At 42.5% G+C, this 15,598-nt stretch overlaps 1 protein-coding gene across 1 annotated transcript; it reads left to right on the top strand.

The window, feature by feature from the left end:
- The first annotated feature begins 1,983 nt into the window (after positions 1-1,983).
- Positions 1,984-13,538, top strand: klf15 (Kruppel like factor 15). Its single transcript, XM_079558777.1, has 3 exons — positions 1,984-2,257; positions 3,976-5,507; positions 12,774-13,538. Exons 2-3 carry the CDS (start codon positions 4,057-4,059, stop codon positions 12,940-12,942), a joined length of 1,620 nt encoding a protein of 539 aa, XP_079414903.1. The 5' UTR covers positions 1,984-2,257; positions 3,976-4,056; the 3' UTR covers positions 12,943-13,538.
- Positions 13,539-15,598: the final 2,060 nt, after the last annotated feature.

Below are 15,598 nucleotides of genomic sequence, written 5' to 3'. Positions count from 1 at the left end.
CATGCCATGTTTATATACATGTTTGTTCATTCAGATTTAATACATGACTATTAGTTTAGCTTTAATTTCCATTCTGCTGCCTTTGTTGCAACATTATTTTCTGGTGGATGGTACATCCAATCAATCATTGCCCAAATATCTCATATCAAAACTTGTGAACAAAAATGGTAGGTCCAATTTTCAACACCCTTGCCTAAAAATTAAGAAGAATTAGTGCATTTATTTACTGAGTATGAAACTACTCATTTGACTGTCTCTGCACATTCTTGCATCAAAAGCTAATTTAGCAACAGGCTAACTTTCACATGACCTCTGGCCCTTTTCCAAATATAGTATTAACAACTGTCTCCATGAAACTATTCTGCTGACTACTACCCTGTCTCCCTACCCTACTTTTAGTGATGTCATGTTTGTTAGTGGTCCACTCTTGCACTTATTCTATACATTTTCTCTAAATCTTGAGGCAAACAGGCCACCTCAGTGCAACATTATGCTTCTTAACTCCAATCTACCCACCACCGCACACTGAAAGCACCTACAGATTGAATCATTTATCCAAACACGCTGAAAGCTAATCCAACTTACGCAAGCAAATCAAATTAACTTGGAGTCAGCGTGGTGAATTTGAAGGTGTTTTTAAGTAGCCTGCTGGGTCAAAGTGAAAAGCAGAGTTCTATTACTGATGCTATTAGGCAGCATGTAAACACACTCGCTTGGCTCCTCAATAGCGGCCTCAGTCACTCCATCAGTCGGCCACTTATCCCGAGGACGTCAGCTGTAACAGGGTTGGCTGCTTAGGGGCTAAAAACACTACAAGTGCTAATGAGAAATTAAAACAGAAGCGGCTGGGGAACAGCACTGAACAGAATAAAGACATTACAACATGGAAATGAGGAAGAGTAATTAATTTTTTGATTTACGGGGGGAGTGATCCTGCGGGATCAATATGAGTGTGCAGTATGGGTCCATCAACTCTCAGTTCCACTTTTACTCTCTGTATTTTAAACACAAGTGTAGTGAGTAAGCATAGCAAAAGATACTGGCTTGTGTCTGAAAATTATTTTTGCTTTCTGCTTTAATTTTTGTTTCGGTCAGTGTGCTTATTGGAAGCGTTTCTGTGCAAGTTAACCTTTCCCTCAAAGTTGTCGAAGTCTCACAGACTGTTGACTGTGTGACTGCATTATGTAAAAAGAGCTTTTGTTCGATTTGTTTAACTTTTTGCAGGATAAACTTAAAGGTACATTATGTATAGATTTTTATTTGGAAAATAAATCAGGATATTAGTGCATATTTGACCTTTCAGTGGATGTTTCATAACTATATGGGCAGCCAAAGTGTCAGCTCGTTTTAGTTTGTCCAGTTGTTTTTATTTTGAGAGGTGCCCCAGTGTCTGCTTCTTTTGTTGCAGCCGTTTGTTGCTTCTTTAAAGGGCTCATGCCTGATTCGTTTTGTAATGGTGGAATTGAATTTGTGTTATCCTTCAGTACATTGTAAACGCAGACACTTCGTGAACTGTGCATCTAATTATACTGCATGCATGGAGACACACCAGAATGTAGCATGGATTGATTTCCATCTGTATGATGAATGTTAAGCTGAGTGTACTGGCAATGCGTTATAGAGCATTTTAATATATGTTGTTGGAATATATTTGGCATTATGCATATTTCATCTAAATATTTTTTGGTTTTGTTTTGACGTTCATGTTCAAGGACAAATAAATCCAACTTGATTCGTCCACAATTCTCTCAATGGACAAACATGTTGACATTCTCCTTAAGTCCAGCCCTTCCCAGTTAGTCCCGCCTCTCCGTCTCTCTGACCCAATCGATGCGAGTCCCGAAGTCGAGCCTTCATGAGCCTACCTACTCGTTTTTACTATACAAACCCCGCTCAGATCATGTGACGGGATAAACGAACTTACACTAGCAAAACTGAAGAGGCACACGCTGGATACGCGCGCGTGTACGTGAGAGAGCGAGAGAGAGAGAGAGAGAGAGAGAGAGAGAGAGAGAGAGAGAGAGAGAGAGAGAGAGAGAGAGAGAGAGAGAGAGCGACAGAGAGAGAGAGAGAGAGAGAGAGCGACAGACAGAGAGAGAGAGAGAGAGAGAGAGAGCCCAAGGATAGAGATTGGGTGAAGCGTAAAACCATCCAAAGACTGTTGTGGAGCTACACCAGCATTACGCACAATTACGCACCAAAAGCAACTTTCTCCTGGAGAGCCCTCGGTGAAGGGACGATTTCTTCATGCGTGTAGGTGAGTGCACGGTGTGAGCAGGATTATTTGAAACATATTGGATTGTATTTTGTGTTTAGTGGCAGATTGATTTGATGAGAAGAGAGCCAAACAGTATCAACTCATGAATACAAAATGCAAAATTGTACTCCGATGCTATTCAATAAATGGAATTATTCCGCTGGCAATAGCTGAACGAAGTTCGATTCAAACATATGCCGTGCTTGATCACTGTTGCGGCAAATCAAAAAAGTCTGATCAAAACCATGTGCGTTTCAATATTGTGATGCTGTGATAGTAAAGGTATTCGGGTGTGCACTATAAAACACGCCTCGCTCGTAAAGCTCCCATAGTGGCATGGTTTGTGCAGAGCAGCGCGCGTAATGCTGTCAGTGCGCTTTGGGTTACTATCGGACAAACTCTTCAGCCCGGGCCAGGTGAGACCGGTTCGCCGACCTGCGCAAACTGCTCCTTTCTCGCGGCGGACGTTTAGTGATTGTCGTCCATTGAAGGGCAGCGGATGGTTCAGGTTTTGCTGACACGGTTATATAACGCGATGGCAACAATCTTTGGATAGATCATACGATTTGGAAGCCACTGCTAGGTTTACAGAAGAGGGCGCACTATCATCAAACCTCGCTCTTACCGATCACTCACACAACGTTTAATGTGGTGGCGATAATAAAACGTGATTTAGTGCTCTGAGGTTATTATACCATCATAAAATATCATTCAGCTCAAAGGCACACAATGAGCGATGTTCTGATTTACTTTCTATAAAGAAATACCATAAACTAATAAAATCCAAATCTGATTTTACTGTATTATATATTTATGCGCGCAGCATCCCGCTTGTACCGTGAAAAGTCAAACCAAGTGTTGCTAATGAGCGTGGCAGAGATGTGACCGTGAAACACGCCATTAAAACGAGCGCTTTGAAGTTGGAAGTTGAGCGAGAAATGGGAACTCCTGATACCACATGGACAGCTTGAAGCGTGCTTCAGCAGCTGCACAGCCGCGTGCACAAATACATGCACGCACGCATGCGCGCGCACAAAGCTTTCACATTCCACTTGCTTCACACGAGGTTGACTTTCTTTCTGAAGTGTCATCAGCTGCAAAACTAAAGTAAGCAGCAGGTAGAGGACAAACAAAGCTGCTAATTAGCGTGGCTTTGAACTCACTGGTTTACCTGTCAAAATACGCCGTTGGGTGGTTTATCTGGGAGCTTGAAAATACTTCTTTTCTGCTTGACTAACCTACAGAAAGTACATGGGTCTGAGAGTAACTTGGCGTAAAGTTCAAAAATTGGTTCCATTGTTATGCTGTACCGATCGCATTCAGAAAACACACCAGGACTGGAAATCTAGAACTATAGAGCAACTGAGTCTTTAAAGGGCTTTTCAAATGTCAGAGAACAACAACAACAACAACAACAACAACAACAACAACAACAACAACAACAACAGAAACCTATGCGGAAAAGTTAGGCTACTCACTGCATTTTTTTAACAGCCTGAAGCAAAATTGACACACACTGAAGAGGGAAAAAAACTTTATGCCATGTTGTGTCATCTTATTCCTCATTATGTAACTGCCACAACTCTATAATACCTACACTAGCACCAAGATCAAGTTCAAAGCTTTTTGCTGTGAGATTAAGGACAGGCTTATAGAATGTTAGCTTTATTTAGAATGTGTACTATTTATCATAATGGTTGCAATATGTGTTCTTTCAGGAAGAAGAGTTCATTCATCAACATTGAGGTCTTCTCAGTTTGAGTAGAACAGTTCCAGAGCTGAGCAGAGCCCACACAGGAATGGTGGATCACCTGCCTCTTGGTGAGGAGACCTTCCTGTACTATACTGGCTCACCGGGGGTGGACTACCCCTCCCCCTGCCATCACACAAGTGGTGCTGTGTCCCAGGGCGTTATGGTAACGGACGCCTGTATCAGCCACAGCCAGCAGCCCTACCTGGGGGTCACCCTGTCATCCTCCCCGGGGCTGTCCGAAGACGACCTCAGTGACTCATCCAGTCCTCGGTCCTCTCTGTGCTCCAGTCCAGAGTCCCTGTCTCCATCCTCTCACTACACCTTTGGTTCCAGCTATGAAAGCAGGAGCAGCCGAAGCAGTGATAGCTCATCAGCCGGGGAGAGCCAGGACAGCCTCCTTGACCTGCTCCTGTCCCAGTCCAACCTGAACAACTCAGCCCCGTATCATGGCAGCACCACCTCCTTGTCCTCTAGTGTCTCGTCCCCTCCTTCTTCACTGTCCTCATCACCCAATGCCCCCCAGTTACCCATGGGCCTGTCCTGGGATTTCAAAAAGGAGCAGAGAGTCACCCTCCAGCATCAAGCCAAAGAGGACTGTTATGAGTTCCCTGTCTTCCTGGATGAACTGCAGGACCCCGCAGCGCTACTCTTCCAGCCTACCTTAGAGGAGATCGAGGAGTTCCTGGAGGAGAACATGGTGGTGGCCATGGGCAGAGATGAAGAAGCAAGTGACGCCGAGATGTCCCCCATGTCCCAGCACATAGAGATGGACATATCGAGGACGGTTGCTGAAGAGTCCACATCACGACAACAAACAGCAGATCAAACTGTACCTGTGGCTTATGCTGCTTCAACTACAATGTCTTCCTACACAGAGACCAAACCTACGCCAGCCCATTTGGATAAACTTTTCACCGTGGACGCCGACGGGATCAAGCAGGAAGATGGTGGATCACAATCTGCCTTAAATGAAGATAACAGTGCTCAATCAGGTGTTCCTGTTATCCTGCAGATCCAACCCATTCAGATCAAGCAAGAGCCTACCACAAGTGCAATTTCCGATCCTAGCAACCAGCAATCCCCCAAAACTCAATCCACAAATGCTTCGTCTGATATCAAAATCGCCCAGCTTCTTGTCAACATCCAGGGGCAGACATTTGCCTTGGTGCCTCAGCTACTTCCAGCAGCGAGCATATCCAACGCAAGCAAAACTGGCAGCAATGGTCCATCCAAATTTGTAAGGATCGCACCAGTACCTATCGCAGCCAAACCGTTAGGGCTTGGTGAAGCCGGTTTAGGTGGCAGTACGGTGGCGGGGGTCCTCAACGGAGCTCAGCGGTATCAGAAAAGTGCCGTAGCGGACCTGATAAAAATGCACAAGTGCTCTTTCCCGGGATGCAATAAGATGTACACAAAGAGCAGCCATCTGAAGGCGCATCTCAGGAGACACACGGGGGAGAAGCCTTTCGCCTGTACCTGGCCTGGATGTGGATGGAGGTGAGCAAGCACTCAATATGTTGTAAGGTCATATGATACATGAACTGGAGAATCATTTGCAATACTGCAAGATTTATATTCGTTCGTATGCAAATGTGTATAACATAGAGACAAATTTCCTCATTGAGGACAATAAAGTTTATCCATCCATCCATAGCGACCAAATGAAGAAATGAGGATACAAAAAAGTCTGATATAGGATCCATAAAGCAAATACACTAGGCCCCTTCTAACTTAGGATTTTATTGTTGTCAAAAGTAAAGCATTAGGTATATATTGTCAGTTATAATTCACTTGTATTTGATGTGTAAGTCAAGTAGAGGAGTGTTCAGAAGCTTAGGACTAAACATAGACAGTCAACAACATAAACACCAACATCTAAATATACATGTTTGAAACCGCATGACTTATCACCTGTTGCCAATTGGCATAATCAAAATAGAATTGTTCAAAATGTCACAGGAAATGACACCGTACGCACAGCATGTCACATTGATTGGGATGTGAGCCAATTAGAGATCTTTTAAGGGAAAAAGGCAGCAGTTTGACCACACAGCTTGTCAATTCTTGAACTGTGCCATATGACATTGGTGGATCGTGAAAGATTGTTCACTACCCACATGCAAGGCCATATACACATTGCACAGTGGGGAGCACTTCTTAAATTTGTTTGTTGATGAGACCATGAAGTTGAACATACTTCAATTCACCTTTCTATGTCCAGATGACAAAACACACTCGATGTGAAGTTAAAATTATATGCTCTGATTTCTGCTCTTTTATTTCTTTTATGGATATTTGTTCCCTGCGTTTGACCCATTTCTCAAAGCCAGTGGTGCATCATGGAGTTGACCCCAGATTTTGAGCCAGATTTAGTGGTAGATAGTAGTAGTAGACTGAAATGTCAACGTTTCAACTGCATATGAATGCGTGAGTGGTTGATTTGTAATGTAAGCATACTATGGGGTCTGGTTTAAGCACTCTATTTGGATTACAAGGTACATGCAGTTATCACATATGCTGATGTGTAAATAGTGCTACCCACTTCTAGGGATTTCATTCATGGCATTATTGCTAAAACTGTGCCTGTGTGATATCCCAAAAAAAAAAATTTCAAGATATACTGCATTCAAAACAAAGCTAGCTTTATGACCAAATGCTATGCCCTATAGATTGTGAGTCACTTTAGTAATAAAAGTAGGAAATATTGCATCTGCATTGCTGCCAGTTGTGAAGTCTATTTAAATGGAAGCTAATCTTGCGGTGCTTGCCACTATCTGTGTGTTTTTGTACTCTGGTAGAGTTGTAGATTAGATAGAGCCGCGTTTGAAGTCAGTTTCTTGCAGACTTTGCCCCCTGCTTGTTGTTTTACTTGTTTGCTCTCTGTCTGCTGTCACTCTACACAGACATCCACAAGGCCAGGAAACAAGGGTTTAAGCGGAATCAAGTTCAAAGTTTTGACTTCAGGAATACATTGCCCTGTCTGTCATTTAATCTTCAACCAGAGCTGACGTGCGTGTGCTGGAATTGTGTGTTCCTTTCTTTCTCTTGAAAGCAACTGCTTACACGTTAGAAGAAGTCCACACATCCTTGGTGTGTCTTATGCCTCCGTAAATTCACAACACATGGAGTCATACAACTTCCAGTAAATGTAGTAGTTGTTCTAAGTAGCCTCTGTAATAGAAGTAAACATACTATTTGCAGACAGCAGTGTTAGCTGTAAGATATGCAGTTGCTATAGTATTGAGTCAAGGGTAGTAAGAATTGGAGAAGAATCAGTTTTGCCCATACTTCTGTCGAGGTTTTTGTTAGTTGTTGCCTATATTTCCTGATTTTGTAATAGTATATTAGTAAGTTCTTTAAAAATGAACTAGAATGTAATTGACCACCTGAATCCCAATTTGAACTCTGCTATCCAAAGTACAAACAGACTTTTACCCTGACGGTCAGTGGAATCCTCCTTTGGACCTGCTGTTTTTGCACACACCGTCCGTTTACGTATGTTCTCAGGATGGGACACGTGAACAAAAACTAAGCAGCAGTGTTTTTGCAAGGATATGGCTTTATGGTGCTGATCACACTCATGGGCAGGATTAGGTTTGTGTGAATGTTTGTGCCTCAGGTAAATCTTTGACATAAAGCACAGCGCGGCACAGTGTTCCCGTGCACACCACACACCTGCATGCATTTACAGCTTTTCAATCTGACATGTTCCCCTCAACAATTATTATAATATCTGGGATTTCGTTCAAATCTTTCAAGTGCTGCAAGTTATGTAACAGTGCGTTTTCCCGTCTTTTGAATATCTTGGGGGAGAAGTAAAGAGGGGTAATTGCTTCAAACTAGCTGACGGAACGTGGATTCTTTGTAACTGAACTCATAGCTAAGTTACACTTCACACAGTTCACAAAGTTTCTGATTCAGAGCGATGAAAGTAATACGCCCGTTTAAAAATGCAGCCCGCGTTTTATGTTTTTTATGACTTCCTTATGTTGCATCGTTGTTTTGTTATTGAGGCTGGCTGTCATATTTTGCTGCACATGTTTGCAAACAGCGGTATACGAACGTACAAGTGGACATACTTTAGTCAGATGGGAACCAGTAAGAAGACATAATGGCAAAGCTTTGTCAACAAGTTGTAGTTTTACTGATAATACAATTTACCACTATCTGCATTATCTAATCAAAGCTTTGCAAATAAAAGCTTGATTGTGAAAAGTGAAACCTCAATAATTGTAGTGCAGGATTGTAGTTGGACGATTAGAAGCTGATTTCATATTGGCAATGTTCAGCAAAGGTCAGATGAGATGTTCCAGGGGTGCAAATATGTGCATCTCTGTTGTACAAAGCTTGTCCTAATGATTTGTCCGTGAACCTACATTAAGAGACCTTGTTGTTGGTTGTCTTGGCAATGGGGAACAAAGCAAACTATGTTGTTTACAGAAAAATATGGTATGAATCCATATCAGTAGGTCTCATCCTCTGAGTGACTTTGGTGCCTTTGATGTGTGTTTTTGAAGGCTTGCCCAGGTTTGTTGAGTTACGGCAGCAAGACCTGGAGTCAGAGCATACATGTCTGTAATTCCCACAGAATGACACTGCCAAGGTCTCAGTATGACAGCAGCCATATATACAGTTATACAGTTGGCCTTTTCAGACCTCTTCCCCCCAGCTCCTCCTGGCCTCCAAGTCCGGCCAGGAAATGGGGGTTAGACACCTTTAGCCTGCCATCAGAAGCTTGTAGAGCCATGTGGAAACGACTGTAGAGACAAAGCAGTCTGCAGAAGTACTATACTTGTAGTTATAGTATGTAGTTATTGTTAACTGCATTGTATATGAGTTCTACTTTTGTAAGTTTTGCAGTGAAAGTAGTAAACCTTAAAAAGATTCTATTTGTGCTAAGGCTAGGTTGAGACAGACTTTTCCCCTCTGCTTTTGACTCATCCTTTTTGATAGAGAAAATAAATAGACTAACAAGTGCAAAAATACAAAGGATAAACTTGACTTCAGCGTTGAATGTTCTTTGCCGCCTTCAGCCTCCAGTATTGAGCAGAACATAACCACCACGCGTGGACTCCTTCAGAGCACATCACAGCCGGTCAACATCTTTCAATGTTTGCCGTGCATGTTTTTTATTTTCCTTTGCCCGTGCCGCAGCACCGCAGTGTATGTTCACACTGTGCTGAGGTGTACATGTAGTCCTCTCCGCTCCGACCGGCATGGAGGCCCATGAGCGCGGAGGCTGGGCGCAGACCCAAACAGTTTGCTGTAAAAACAGACTGACGTGAGTGCACTGGACCTCTGTCATCAGGACCTCTGTCATCAGGACTGGAGTGTTGTCCTTGTCAGCTGATATTCGCCCCCACAACAAAACAGTTAGTGCCGAGTGACAGTGATGAGCCTCGCCGTGCCCCGTGACTTATGGAAATAGTTCTGTTGTTTGAATTGTTATGGCCTAAATACTGCCCATGCATCCATTCACCGGCGGGCACGGCAATGTCACCCCATGGGGCAGTAGCAAGAGTTCAGTTATATTTATTTTGTTACATTGCATCCACATAACAGAATGCTTTGATACTTCATTTAGTCAAGAAGCAGCTACATGTTACACACACTGTTTCTTTTTATTCTGTTTGATGAAAAGTGTTTTGTGTTTTGAAATGTACTCTTTGAAAGGAGCATTATTATTAGAGCCGGTAAATGTGATTGGTATTTCTAAAAGTGACTGTGCAAATGTCAACTGTCACTCATACTTTGAGCCTGTGTCTAAGTGTGTAACTTGCGTGGATAATCTCCTCTAACATTGTTAAATGCCCTAAAAGCTTGTAACTGCTTTGAAAATGTCATACTTTCAAAATCAGCTTTGAAAGGAAGATGTCGTGAAACATGGAGGCTCTTTTAATCTTCCACACAGTGCATGAATGGTAGCCTGCAAACGCTGTATCTCCCATAAGTTCCCATCCATACTTCCAACAAAGACTATCTCTGTTTTATATCGGGCGGAAAACATCTGTGAGTAATCACTGCATCAGGGCAATAATGTGATTTCCTTTTAGAATTCAGCAGTGATAACATAAACAAACAGTGGGGAAACCAGTCCCGTGCCTGTGTGTATGTTATTGTAGTTCTGCAGGTGTAGAGTCTGTTTTCACTAACTCTGTCACTGTGGCGCTCAGGGCCGAGGGACAGGCTGGAACAGAGTCTGGGCTGGTGTTTCCCACCGCCGCCGCACCATTATGTAGAGTATGTGCTGTGTGGTCGCTTTAGAGAAGTGCAAAAACACCATTAAATACTCTGTAATTGCCAGAGCCGCTACACGCTCGCTCAAACTCACAGGCGTCATAATGAACTCTGTAACCTCGCCAGTCTTCATAACTGACTAACTTGAAGGGCGATATTATAGCATTTTTAGTGTAGCAAGCAGCTCAGTTAGTTTGATCCCAGCTCTCTGCAACGATGTTGTTGTGTCCTCGCCTTCCACCTTAGCGTCTGTGAGTCCACTATAGAGAATTGGGATATGTAAATGTTGCCATGCCTCAGTGTCTTGCCCGATAAAACAAACAAACAATTTGGGTGGTGGACAATTTGGCAGTGCTGATTTGTGGTTAAAATAGTTGCCAAGTAACCTGTGCTGTTCAAGGAAAGGTTTAAGAATACATGCTATTGGGAAATGAAGTGAGGACGTTGTCACAAGCCGAATGCGATGTACAGAGAGAGTGCCACATGACTGCTTTAAAAAGAACAATCGTCTCTTTGCGTAACGTTGGGTTCTGTGGCGTTGAGAGAGCTGGCAGTGCAGAGTGGTGGAGTTGGTCTGTGTCCCAGATGTCATTGGAATAGATGGGTTCTGTCGTGCCCTGGCTTGAAACTTTAGCGATGTGAAGTGTGCTTATGAGATTAAAGACAAGCAGATGTACAGAGGCTTCTCTGAAAGGACAGGTTAGCTAGAAACCACCATTTTGAGATTCACGCCTTTTGTCCTTTAGCCAGACATGTGATGCGACACATTTGTCCAATTAAGGAATGAGAAAGAACACACGAGTCTCATGGCTCTCCAAATATTACCAGATTTCCATGTGCTACACTTTGTTGGAAATGTGAATAACTCAAAACGCCCCGGAACCGACATGCTGTAGAACCGACTTTCCATTTCCAGTCCCATTTTCTTAATGTTCAATATTTTACCACAAGTCTGACTATCCTGCATGTAATCTGTGTACGTCCATGTGCAGGCCAATGTATTCTAGACTGAATGGTGTCTTTAAGTTGCCATACTTTATTGCTTATTATTGAGTGCCCAATGTTGATTATACAGTATATCAAGGGGTGCATATAAGATGCCCATTTAAGATAGGCTGTTACTCAAGGGAACACTTAATTGTTGGTTTTAATCTCACACAATTTGTAGTATGTATACACCAGTTATAATCAGGATATTAGAAGACCATGAAAATAACCTGTCCGTTTTGATTGGTGCAAATTGCAGGTGTAATTGAGCCGTTGTTGACTCATGGCGGCGTCTGCGCTGCTGTGGCTTGATCCTATCTTAAAATGTGAAAAGGCAAACAGCAGCCGCCGAAAATAGATCCCTGACTTAGTAACAGTTGTTGGACTACTGTAACCTTCCTGTTCCCTCCTACAACAAGTTTACTTGACGTCGGCCCAGACATAATACGGCTAATGCTTCTCGTCACATACATCCAAGTGTTTGTTTTTGCTGTTCTGGGCTTCTCAGGTCCGCGGCTTGTCCCCTCTAAGCTCCACTGGTTATCTCTGTTTTATTACTGGGCTATTAAAATGATGAATAGGCCAGTTGTGTAATCTCTGTCTAGAGTGGAGAAGCTTTGAAAAAAAAAAAAAAGAAATACAATGAGTGACGTCTTTACACGGCTGAATTATCGCCTCAATGGCCTCAGTCCGCCGCCTGCTGCTGGGGATGGAGCGGAAATGGATGCGCTGTACATTAATCTGATTGGAAGGGGATTTTATGGGACATGTGCCGTGAGCAGGCGACAGCGTTCAGCCGTGAAGCCCCGGAGACGGGAGCAGAGGGAGATATATGGATAGATGGGCGCTCATGTGTTGCGCTAAATATGGCTCTCCTCTTAAACTTCACAGCAGCCGTGCGGGGAAGACTTGTGTCACTTCACACCTCTCACATTACTCTCGTACTGAGCACTTTTATTTGGCAGCTCAACACATGACTTCATTACTTGCATGTACACGCAAGTGCAACAAGTTTGAATGCAAATTAGGCTTGCGTTTCCTCTGTCGTTAGAGGTTCAAAGTTTGCTCAAGTGTCTTGTTTGAAATGGCATCCTTCACAGGACAGTAGTGATGCCCCAAGACCAAACTCCTCTGAGAAAGGGATTTTACAAACACCCTCCTCCCCTGAACTGAACATATGTCACTTTTTGATGCAAGCTATAATTTAAACATATACATACAAGAATGAATTGCGAACTCAACAGCTGAATGATTATTGTTTACTGGCGACATAGGGTTCAGTCAAAGCCCATCTTTCTGCTCAATATGGAGCACTTCACAAAGTACTTTATGAGACAAACATGGCCCTGTCACAACTACTTTCCACTCCCCACAGCATGCCAAGTCAACTGTTTGATTGAGGCGTGTTGAGAACTCAATCGACCAGTTCAGTGACAATATTTGAAACTCTCCCCACAGCCATTTATATGTCAGTCTGACTCAAGGAAGTCATACTAGCATGCAAATTTCACTGAGCTGTTGTGTTGTGTGCTGTTGCAGGTTCTCCCGTTCGGATGAGCTGTCGCGGCACCGGCGCTCGCACTCTGGAGTGAAACCGTACCAGTGCATCGTGTGTGAGAAGAAGTTTGCTCGCAGCGACCACCTGTCCAAACACCTCAAAGTGCACCGCTTTCCGCGAAGCAGCAGGACAGGCCGCTCCGCCAACTGACCCCCCCGACCCTGTGCACAACCCCACCCCGCCAGAGCCCCCCCACTCGCTCAGGACAGACACACAGACAGCGGGATGGACAGGGGCGCTGTGAGGAACTGCAGGGGGGGCTCAGGGGGGGCTGTGCGTGCGTGAGTGACTGTGCGTGAACAGCATGAGTGAGAAGAAGGGTGGGTGAGTCCTAACACCCTTTAAAACATATGGTGCGGGACTGGAGCTCATGTGTTAGCTGTGTTTATGCTCAAATATGTGCGCGTGACGTACATTCTGGTACTGTGATAATTTATTAGGTGACGAGGAAAGGACTATGAAAATAAGCCTGATTGAAAACAGAAAACTGTTACTTGACATAACACCTTCACAGGTGGAATAAGCTTCTTGTATATTACAACTGTATTTGTCTTGTTGAAATCCTTTTGCTAATCTAATTTGAAGATAAAGGAGCTATTGAGTGTATTTTTACACTTCTAATTGTTTTGCCATTTAAAAGCCTTATATCAGTACAGCATCTCTGAGGGATGTGCTCTGAACACTATGTGAGCAGAATTCTGACTGTGTAAATGTACATATATCTCTGAGAATGTATGCCAACAAAAGGGAAAATGTGTAAATTATCTCTCTCTATATTAACTGGAATCATATACCTAAAGCATATCATGACTTCAACCAATGTTCAGCCAATGTAGCAGTATTATCATGATGATAGACAATCATGCACAGTTTTGGGTCGCACTAATTGTTGAAGAAATCAAAACTACCGGTACCTTGTCAACAAATATAGTATGAAATATCAAAAATATGGTCATTGCAATGCACACACTTAGTTGAGATGAACATTCCTTAAGTTTGAAAAGTCTGTTTTGTCAAGTGTCTAAATTGAACTGGAGCCACCAGTGATGCCTCTCACTGTACAATGACCCTGATCTTCTGCCCATCAGGACCATTTGAACTTTCCTTCAGTTTTGTGGCATGGTTCACAAGCGTTTTGAATTGAAGAACGATAATGACAAACTAAGCCCTGCTTCAAAACATGTGGTGCTCCGTGAGAAGAGACATTTCGTGTTATGTAATCCTTTTATATTCTTTATTGACGCTATGCTGCTGCCAACATTGAAGTGCCGAGAATTACATGGTTGACAACTGGATGCACCTGTAATGCTACTTGACTTAACTGGAAATGATTTGTGGATAACTTTTTATTGTTAAAACACGAACGATAACATTTATGATTAGCATCAGTCAGTCTTCCTAAGCAAAAACTGTGGTCACTATCCAATGCTCTAATACACATATACAGGGTGACATAGCAGCACACTGCCATGTTGATGTTGGCTGTACTTGAATGAACAATCGTCTAACCAGACTTCTATTCCAGTCCAAAGTCCATTAGCTCAAATGTTAGTGTCAACACGGTTGTGTAACATTATCTTGCAAAGAAAGCACTTCTGTGTAAAATTAATAGAACTGTGATGTAAAAGCCATGCACAATTTTTAAAATACATTTCTGATGGATGGAAAAAAGGAAATTTCAGATACTGCATCTCAATAAACAATTCACCAAAGATTCTAAACACAATATACTGAATTGACTGAATCCATGTTTATAATGCATTTGAGGGAAAACAAACAATGTATTAGGATGTTATTATGAGGCCCTTTGCTGTTTGTTTAATGAAGCAACAGTGACTGGCTTTAAACGTGTCTTCCTTGTATTGCAATGCTGCAGCTCACTTGAACCAAATGAGGGATTCACTCTTCTGTGCCAAAAAACACCCTTATTGTTCAGTATTGTCCCAGTGATGTGATGTATGGTCTTAAATGTGTAAGGACAAAGCCATGATGATGTGAGCACCTGAGAGTAACCTGTATGGAGGAAGTGCCTTCCATGCACCCAGAAGAAATGTGGCCTGTTCAAAGTGAGGCCTGTGAATGTATGTAAATACTGTATATGCGTCCAAGAGACATGAACTATTCTTTTAGTGATTTCTGTGATTGCAAAAGATTTTTAAGACTATGTAAAGAAAATGTAAATAACATGATAATTCGTACATAGTATATAAATATGCAAAAGTGTTTACACAACATGATTAAAAGCATTTGGGAATTTTTCCAACTACTATCGGTCTGTATGCACCCTGACTCATATGGTCATGTTCAAAAGTGCCATGTGCCTTTTAATTGTGCTCTGTAAACACTCAAGATAAATGTTCCAAATTATATATTTTTTGCTTTTGTTCTACATAAATCCATTTACAAATAAAAGTTGAAAAGAAAATACAAATTCTTCCGTGTCTCTGTACAACTTCCACCTGGTCTCCTCCACGAATCATATGGGTGAACGTGAAAACACATCACACAAATAAATCTAAATCAATAGTAGCTAAAGTCGTGACAGTTTTTCCCAGAGAGAATGGAGAATTTGAAGACAAAGCATGCAAACTGCGACTTCCTGTTTGCCAACCAGGTCTCATCTTAGAGTGTTAATGTGAAAACGCATACTTCGAGGTGAACTTTTATTCCTGCTGTATGAGCCCCTTCTTCGTGGAAAAAAAAAGCAAGCAAAGTAGCTCATCTTTGACACGTGATAAAAATGACCCATGGGGAGATACTTCAATGGCTTTTGGGGGAAATTTTAAGGACAAGACATGATATACTG

The sequence above is a fragment of the Gobius niger genome (genome assembly GCF_951799975.1).
Source record: "Gobius niger genome assembly, chromosome: 6".
Lineage (NCBI taxonomy): Eukaryota > Metazoa > Chordata > Actinopteri > Gobiiformes > Gobiidae > Gobius > Gobius niger.
This window is presented reverse-complemented; position numbering and strand designations above follow the sequence as displayed.

Bases quoted from the DNA above. Each gene is read 5' to 3' on its own strand.
- klf15 (XM_079558777.1), top strand. From the start codon at position 4,057: ATGGTGGATCACCTGCCTCTTGGTGAGGAGACCTTCCTGTACTATACT. The intron at 5,508-12,773 runs GTGAGCAAGCAC...GTGCTGTTGCAG, and splicing joins TGGCCTGGATGTGGATGGAG to GTTCTCCCGTTCGGATGAGC.